The following is a 9,243-nucleotide window of genomic DNA, read 5'->3' as shown; positions in this document are numbered from 1 at the left end:
TCTCTCTCTCTCTCTCTCTCTCTCTCTCTCTCTCTCTCTCTCTCCTGAATACCCGGGAGGACTAGCACAAAGATGTCCTAGCCTCCTCCCAATGTTTCCTATGCCTATGTGAGTCTGGAAATTTGTCTTCCGATGATTCCCAGGTGCAACTGCAAGAAACACAGGCTCAAGAAAGCAGGCCTGGTTTTGTTTATCTCTAGCAGCCCCAGCATCAGGCAGTGAGGAACATAATTAGCCCAGAAACGTCTCAATCTGCACTAAGATATCTGATGAATGAACAACCAGATACTGAGACAAGTTTAGGCCTTGGGGCCCTGGAGTCAGGAGATGATAATGGATAAAGAACTGTCAGTGAAGATAATGCCTGCCTCCTCAAGCAGTTAAAAAGGCCCAGTGAGACCAGTATGTTTGGCCAACCATGTTTCTCTGCTCCCTCCCTCCAAGCAGATGGTGGGAATGCATGGCAGAGGGTCATAGTTTAACCCCTCCCCCAGCCAAGGAGGGAGGCCCAGTCTTGGGAGTGTGGCCGAAGCCCCACCCAGTCATCCTGTGTGCCCTCCTCCCCACTCACCCTGTGTGCCCTCCTCCCCACTCACCTCCTGCATGAGGTTGCGGAGGAAGATGGCCTTCTGCCTCAATGGGTCATGCACCAGTCCATCCGAGAAGAAGATCATGCCCTGTGGGAAGTTGTGCTGGGACAGCCAGGACACCACCCGCTGCTTCTGCATATCCGGCCTCCCCGTGATGTAAAGGATCATGTAGCCCAGGTCCTGCCAGTGCCTGGTGAGATGGCATCGCAGGGTCCAGCTCCATCCCCTGTGGGCCACCCACCACCCAGCCCTCTGGCCAACCTCTGCCCACTGCTGCCCTCCTGGAGAAGCTAGAGGGGATGGCAAGAAGGTCCCGAAGTCCACATTCCCAATGAGTCCTGGGTACTGCCTCTGGCTGGCCAGCAAGTACTGAGCCACAGCCCCACCACTCCCCTAGCACTCCTTCCCCCTCCCCTGCCCTTCTGGAACCAGAGAAAGAAGCTTCATTTCCTCCCCTTCCCCACTGCCAGCCTCCAGCCTCCTCCACCAGCCAGAAAGGTTCCAGCTCTACCAGGCCACATGCTTTGCTCCTCCCTTCAGCCCCCGGTCCTTAGCTCAGGCCCCATCCCTCCCCCAGGCCACTACAAAAGCCCTTAGTGATCTCTTTCCCTCTAGTCCTCCCACCCAGATCTGTCTGTGCAACACCACGCGCACACACACACACAGGCATTTTCACACACAAACACATTCCATTTCAGTTTCCCTGTCTGGAAAGTGGGGGTAAACATCAGAACAACTCCATGGGGTTATCGCAAGGATAAAGGAATTAATGCCAAACTTCCTGGGTATGGTATGCCAGATACAGCTGGCTTCATTATCATCCTCAGTGTTGTTTCCATGGTGATTTCCATAGATCACAAACCCAACCCCATTGCTCCTTTGCTTAAAAGCATGCCTGGCTTCCTGGTGCTATGAGGTAACTTTCAAGGCCCCCCTCTCTGCTCTTGGGCTCTGCCCTGGTTAGTGGAATCAGAGCTACTCTGCTGACCCTGGACAAGCCCTGTATTCGTGGTTGCAGCACCTGCTCTAGAGACAGCCTCTGTGGCTTCATTTCTGCTGTCCACATCTCCATCTGTCAGGGCCCCTCTTCCAGGAAACCTTCGGTGCTTCCCAGGTAGTTTTCCACAGATGTTATAAGATACAGAAGAGTCCAGACACATGAAAGCACTTTGTGGCACTAGCCATCAGCTGGCTACCACAGATTGGGCTTTCTAAAGCCAGACAGTAATCTGACCATCTGGGAAGCTATGAAGATGCACAGTCAGGTATCACCCCTGGGAATGCTGAGAGTTCCTGCTGAGCTCCTGGGTCTGTGCCTTGCTGTTAAAAAGCAGCTTCTGGCAACTAGCACAGGGTAGGTGTGACAGTGCCATAGTGAAAGGCAGGAGCTTTGAGGGAGAAGGCACAGCCCTTCATTTCTGCTCTGGGATAAACCAGCCAGCGCTCACACTGGCTTGTCCAGGGCCTCTTCTACACAGCACCAAAGGGCAGCTAGAGGGCAGCTGTCTCTCCAGATCCCAGAAGCTAGTGCATTTCTCTTCCCAGGCCATCTCCATAACTCAACCCAGCCTCCACAAACTCCCAGGATCCCATTCCTGTCCCCTCATGGGGTTTAAGCCCTTGATGTTCCTTCCCAGTTAAAGTTTCTCATGCCTGTGACATCTTTTCCCACTCGACTCAATTTTCTCCCACTAGCAGCAAGCTCAATCCAGAGCCTGGCCTGGAGTTTACCTCTGGAAAAGGAGGAGGGATGTCCAGGACAGAGAGAAGAAGGAAGGGATAAATGAGTGAGCTAAGGTTTACACAAGGGATCAATCTCCCCAACGACCCTCAGTGAATTACTATTGGCAGTAAAGACAGAACTTTGCAGCTCCAGGGCCCAGAGACCCACAGAAGTCCCAAAGAAAGCCAGGAAAAGAAATGCATTTCCCCCAGAACCACAGGCACTTTTCTTGGTGGAGGTAACACTCACCGAACAACATCTACTGCACCTGGCCGGACTTTGGGGTCGCTTCCCATGATAGATACGCTGGCCGCAAAGGACCCATCGATGCTGAACACAACACACTCCATGCCTCGGGGCAGCACCGTGAGGTAGCTCATTGCACATGTCTGGTCACCCCTGAAAGGTACCAGCCTGGAGTCAGCCTGCAGTCGGAATCAATAGCTCTAGGGCCAGGATTTGGGTTGGCACCTCCTGGTACCATAGCTGGTGGCCTCTTCCATTTTCCTCTCTCCATATAAACAGGAATGGACTCTGTCCTCCAGCCAAGCCTGGCTAGGAGAGCCACAGAAGTAGGAGAGTCCACTGTGAGAATTTCCCCACGCAATCCTGGTCCTACCTGACCACCATCTTTACAGGGTAGACACCGACCCCCAGGCGCCGGGGCCGGGGCACACTGTATGTGATTCTGCCACTGTTGTTGGTGAGCTCGGTGTCCAGATGAACCCAGCGGCCTGAGGATGGTTCTGTCATCACCAGGATGTCCACCTATAGCCAGTGAAGAGGGCAAATCCACTGAAAACTTGACAGCCAAGACAGCAGATCCTTGGACCCACTCTTGCCTCTATATCCTATCACTCTCCCTCCATGTGGTGGTCATGCTGTCTTCCCCACCTCCTCAAGGAATCAAGTACCCCTCTATCCCTTGCCAATCTGCTAGGCAGGGCAAGGGCTACATAGTAGCTTGACCTCCTAGGACCCTCCTCTCGTCTTCCCTGTGGTACTATGAGTCACATGGGGCAGAAGAGGACATGGATGCCCAGCCCTTGGTACCTTCTCTCCGGTTAGAGCCACCATATCAAGGGGGCCATACATGAACCGCCCCACCAGGACCTGGGGGCCATCTTCAGCAGCAATCACATCGTTGGCTCGGTGGTTAGCAGTGACATTCTGCAAAGACAGAAAGCAGCCGGCTCAGCCTTTGCAAATAAGGCTTACTTTAGCATTAAAGCTGTTCAAGGATGGCTGCAGCTGTGTGGTCCGACTCAGTCAGGTCTCTTCTGAGCTTCTGTTAGGGTTCTAGAAACATGCTCCTACAGAACTTGAGGGGAAAGGGACTGTAAGATGCCAAAACTGCTTCCTGTGTTATCCACGGAGGTGCACTCGCTGCTTCTGACTCAGCACACCCCAGGAAGTGACAACCAGTCATCACGGCCTGGCATGTCTATATTCCTAGGCTGGAAAACTGCCCTTTTACCTTTGCTTCTTCCCTCTGCGTCTCGGCTGGTATCCATCAGCCATTTACCATATGTCCTTTTTTGGTGGAAAATTTCAAAATCACAATAGAGAGACCAATATAGACAAGCTTGGGAGCCTGGCCAGGGCACCTGCACTGATCAGTTGTCTGCCAACCAGGTCTCCTTCCTCCCCAGCTCAGCCCTATGCAGGCTACTTGGGGCCATGCTGTACAGGATGTCTTTTCTTCCCTTACTGTCTCAGCATGCTCATCCTTCACTTCTGCCTTCCATTCGTTCTGCAGTTCTAAGTCCTGAATTGATTCTAACCACCCACCACTCCCAGCTGGTCTTTGAGACCCCAGTCCTCATCTTGTGACCCTTCCTTCATAGTACTGGTCACACCTACATCCCCCTCACCTGGACTCTTCTAGAAACTTCCAAATGGAGCACCTATTCAAAAGCAGTCCCCTGGCAGATTTCCCCATCTCTACAACACACAGATCTATTCCTACCTGGCTAAGGTCCCCACACCTTCCAGTGAAGTCCAGACCCTGAACATGTTGACTTTCCAAGCCTTGATGAAAAGCCTCTGTACTCTGTTCTGCTGTCCCTCCTGAATTCACCCCCTTGTCCTTCCAGGCCACATTCTAGGCCTTTTGTCCCACTGGGCTCCACTCTTTGTGCCATCTCCAGACCTCCATTCTCCAACCCGAGCCCATCCTCTAGCATCAGGCTCAACTCTATCCCCCCCCACCCATCAGCTCCCCAAAGATGGTCTCTCCACCTCCTCTCAGCTCCTGAGGCCGTGATTCAGCCCAATATACCTCTGTAGCATTCATCCACACCAGTCCACAAGAGGAACTGGTTGAGAGTCCAGCCCTAGAGTTGGGGGATCCAGGCCCCCCACAGGAACACTGCAGAGGAACGTGGGTGCATGGGCAACAATGAGGATCGGTACATTCACTAGGATGGCCAAAGTCAAAGAGACAGACAACGGGTGCTGAGGCTAAATTAGAACCTTCAGACACTGCTGGTGGAGGTAAAATGGGACAGCCACCATGGAAAACAGAGAGGTGGTTCCTCTAGAGATTAAGTATAGCTACCATTTGATCCCAAAATTCTATTTCTATGACTGTCCCCAAGGAAAATAAAAAACATACGTCTACACAAAATGTGTAGGTGCATATGCAGATCAGTGTTATGCATAATGACCTCAAGGCAGAAACGACCCAAATGTCTACCCACTGATAACTGGATGAAGAGAACACAGGAGATCCATGCATTGCAATAGCATTCAATCAGGGAAAGGAGACAAGTTCTGATACATGACACAATACTAGTGAAAGAATACAGGATATTCATGCATTGGAATAGCATCCAATCAAGGAAACACATGATACAACATGGGTGAAGCTCAGAATCATGCTAAGTTAAAGAAGCCAGACACAAAGGAACACATATGTGACATTATTCAAATGAAATTTTGAGACTAGGTGAATCCACAGAGACTGACACTGGACTTCTGTTTGCTCATGGAGGAGACAGAGCAGACAGGAAGGGAAGAAAGCTGCAGAGAAAGTTTCCTTTATAAGGTGATGAAAATGTTCTAAAACTGGCTGCAAAGGGGGTCACGAACAACTGTGAATAAACGAAATCTATTGAATCATACAGTGTAAATGGAAGAATTATATGATGGGTGAATTATTTCTCAATAAATGTGTTCACATGAAAATAAAGTTGATTTATGAAGCACTGATCACGCTCTGAATTTTAGCACTGTTCCTGGGAGGCATGTCTCAGCAGACTGCAGTTGCTCACCAGAACAACCACTGAGTCTGGACAGCACATTGTCCCAGCAGATGGGCAGCAAAAGAGTAGGCACTGATGACAATTTGTTGAGTTAATAAATGGATATAGGCATCCCAAACTCCTCTTCATCCCTCAATACCCAGAGAACCTTTTCCAGAAAAGCCCGCTTTGGTCTGTGCTCACAATCCTTTCTATCTTCATCCTGATCCACACCTTCCTGTTATTGCAAAGATAACACCAAGCCATATTTAATGGTCAGGTAAGCAGAGAGTCCTGTGCACAGTCAAGTTTGTCTAGGTCAAGTCCATATCTTTGGAATCCTGACAAGAAGCAATCATCGCATAACTGGCCTAATTTGCCATCCCCAGAGCCCTGATCCTCCTGGGGCTCCAGGCCCTGGGAAATGACTCACACCTGCTCCTGACTTGGGCACACAGCACAGCTTGAGGAGGTACTGAGTTCTGCCAGGAAAACCAAAGCTCTTATCTGCTATGTGGCTACCCCAACTCCCAAGGTCATCAGCCCCCAAAACACAACCCCAGCAAGCACTTACCCGCAACTTGACCTGGGTCCGCTTGCGCAGCCACTTCTCACGGGGGTTAGTGGGGCTCAGGGCTGCAGGGTCCAGACCTGTGCTCTCCTTTATACTTGCACTTTCATAGCGCATCACCTGGCCAACAGCGAGGAGGGGCGTGATCATATGGTCTTGACCCCTCTGCCTCTCCCAAGGAGGCAACGCCAACCAGCTATGGCCAGCCAGGCCCTGCTCCTGGCCTCCCCACTACTCTACCTGAACCCTGCTTGGGGCCCTAGGACCTGTCACCCTCGCCCCCTGTCTGAACAACTGGAGCCAGGGTACTTTCTTCTTGGTGGCTATGTTTTGGGAGCCTCTGACCTTTGCTCCTGAATCCTACAACTACCTGACTTGTACCTGTTTGTTCTCTGCCTTCCCTCCTATATGACAGGTGACCTTTGCCTTAGGCCAGCTGGAGCCCTGACCTAGCCCTGACCCCTTCTCAAGGCCATTGCTTCCACAGCTTTCCCTTCTCCAGATGCAGTACCGACTAGACCCTCTCTGCTAGGTCGTTCTCAATGTCTTATTACTGTTCATCTCACATAAATATGTCTGTCCTCCCCTGGAGACCCTCATGACTCCTGGTTTCCATGGCATCCCTGTTCTCCATGAGATCGCTGTACTCCATCTCCACTTCCTCACCTGCATCCTCTCTGTCCACCTCAACAGCTTCTGTGCCCAGAATTCCACTGACACCACTCAGGCTATGGCCCCAGGGACTTCCATCCTGATTGTCTACTTTCTGGATTTTCCCCCAACTTGTCGTATGTTCTCTTCTGTCCCTTTGGATGGGTCCTCCATGTCTTCACAGGGAGTTCTAAGACTCATCTCTGAACTATTGTCTGTAATAACGCCCTTGGTACCCTCAAGGGTTTTCAAAGCCAGCCAAGCTCTAATGACTTATGACACCCACATTCTCATCTCCAGTCCTAACATCTTCCCCAAACTCCAGGCACGACTATTCACTGCTTCAGCACCTGCCGGGCATCTCACCCCTCAGAAGTGTAGCTCAGCAAAGTACTCTGCAAAAGTCCTACAAAATGCTACCCCTGGTTACTCAGTGGGAAGGCAGAACTGTTGGGCTGGCTCCTTCCCTCCGCTCAGACCTCAGGGAGAACTGCCACCAGAATCAGTGTGTCACTAGCCCACAATACCTAGTCCAAGCTATCATCTCTCAGTGGGGCTCCTACACTATCTTGGCCTCACAGGGACCTCAAATCTTTTCTCCTGCCCGCCCCCCCGTGACAGCAACCCGAAAGCTCCCTTCTTGAAGCACAGGTCAGTTGATAGCTCTCCCTTGCTTACAAACCTGCCAAACCCAGGTGAAACTGCACCTGCCTTCATCTATATCCTATTCATCTACCCACCAAGACACCCTCGGGCACTGGCCTTCCAACCACACCTGCTATTTTAAAACAAGGATACTGAGACTCAGAGGGCCCAAACTATTGTTTCAGCCTCCATGTTGACACACTGGCATGACTTCCTCTGCAGGCTCTACTTAATTGTCTAGAAAGCCAGTGTTCTTGAAGGAACCCCTTCTTTAGCCTCCCATTTTCCCTTGGCGTTAGTGCCCCAACGTCTTCCCAGTTCTGTCAGATAGATGCCAGCTGACCCACGTAACCACAGGAAAAGACTGGGATCCCCTGAAGGATCCTGCAGGCTGGGTCTTAAAAGGGACCACAGTACCTGTCTCAGAATGAAGGCAACCACATCAGTGGACTCCCAGTAGCTGGCGTGGAAGAGGTGGGGCAGGGCCACAGTGGGGAAGGCAGTGAGGACATCAGGGCAGTACAAGGCGTAGTCGATTCTCTTGGTGCCCCACCACTTAGCCGTGACTGTGGAGCCAAGAGGGAGGTGAAGATAGAATGGCCAAGGGGCAGTATGGGCCTCCCACTGCAGAGACCCAGTGTGGACATGCAAACAAGCTTGGGGCCACAGCACCTGTCCTGAATGAGCTGGGATAAAGAGGACTCCCTGCTTCTCACTACTCACCAGCCCCTCTTCCCTCCCTCCTCTAAGATGTGAATGAGCTCCAAACTGATCCCAGGAAGGAGGGTCAGGCTCATGGAGACACTCATGGGCATATCACCCCATGCACTCCACAGTAATTCCCCAGGAGTTCTGTCCAAGGTCTGGAATCGGCCTGTGCCTGCAGGGGCCAGGGTATGGTCCATGGTCAGAGATAAGAGCCCTGTGCAGAGTCACAGGTCAGTAGGGACTCTGAGGTTAACCCAGAGTCCCAGGCCTGTGTCAGAGGTCAAGGCTCCAGTCAGAATCACAACTCAGTCTCAGAGGGTGGAGACATGGCTCAGCTGGTACAGAGTTTGCCTGGCATGTGCAAGAGCCTGGGCTTAATAACCAACACCAAAGGAAAAAAGAAAAAAGGGAATAGTCCTCCCTGATTCATCCAGGGCTCTGTCCAAGGTCAGAGGTCAAAGTTCTCTCCAAGGTCAGAGCTCAGTTTAGGGATTCAGTAAGGACTCAGTGGGAAGTTAGATCACCACCAACAGCCACTCTGTTTCCAAAAACAGGAATGCTGCCCATGACTTCCTTCACAATTCCTCTCCACCTGAGGCCCCACCCACAGTATCCCAGCTGTGAGGCCACCACCACCCAAGGAAGTTCCTTATCCCTCCAATGCAGGCAGGGCCCCAAAAGGACCTCACTCACTGCGGGAGGCACCCACAGGCGCCAGGCTGTCTGAGGACTCCGAGCTGTCACTGTGGGAGCTGCCCTCACTCAGCCTCCGTCCTGGGCGCTGGAACCTTGGGGTCTGAGGGGGCGAGGCAGAGGCGTCCAGAAGTGGGGGGCTTCCCTGGGAGCTGCCCTCCAGGAATAGGGGGCTGTGAGTGTGCAGGGCATCAGCTGGAGGGGGAAGTGCAAGGTCAGGGCAAGCAGTGGGTCTCCAACAGAATGACACACTTGGTGCCAGCCCTGTGGTAGGCAGGAGGCTGGAAATGCAGAGAAGCCAGCCTGGGCATAGCAAACCACCTGCATATCTCTCTCTCCTCTCTCTCTCTCCCTCTCTCTCTCTCCCTCTCTCTCTCACACACACACACACACACACACACACACACACATGATCAC

The 9,243-nt window shown here is 52.1% G+C and overlaps 1 protein-coding gene across 1 annotated transcript in view; it reads right to left on the bottom strand.

Moving 5' to 3' along the window:
- Positions 1 to 9,243, bottom strand: part of Pitpnm3 (PITPNM family member 3) — a 93,430-nt gene that overhangs the window by 8,371 nt on the left and 75,816 nt on the right. The window contains exons 12-18 of the mRNA XM_008855654.3: positions 8,827 to 9,021; positions 7,843 to 7,991; positions 6,133 to 6,249; positions 3,367 to 3,483; positions 2,933 to 3,081; positions 2,563 to 2,712; positions 597 to 780 (exon numbers count right to left, since the gene is read on the bottom strand). Of these exons, the coding sequence (XP_008853876.1) occupies positions 597 to 780; positions 2,563 to 2,712; positions 2,933 to 3,081; positions 3,367 to 3,483; positions 6,133 to 6,249; positions 7,843 to 7,991; positions 8,827 to 9,021 (1,061 nt within the window). The remainder of the gene's footprint in view (positions 1 to 596; positions 781 to 2,562; positions 2,713 to 2,932; positions 3,082 to 3,366; positions 3,484 to 6,132; positions 6,250 to 7,842; positions 7,992 to 8,826; positions 9,022 to 9,243) is intronic.

This window comes from Nannospalax galili, unplaced genomic scaffold (assembly GCF_000622305.1).
Source record: "Nannospalax galili isolate Female #2095 unplaced genomic scaffold, S.galili_v1.0 scaffold888, whole genome shotgun sequence".
In the NCBI taxonomy this organism is placed as follows: Eukaryota; Metazoa; Chordata; class Mammalia; order Rodentia; family Spalacidae; genus Nannospalax; species Nannospalax galili.
This window is presented reverse-complemented; position numbering and strand designations above follow the sequence as displayed.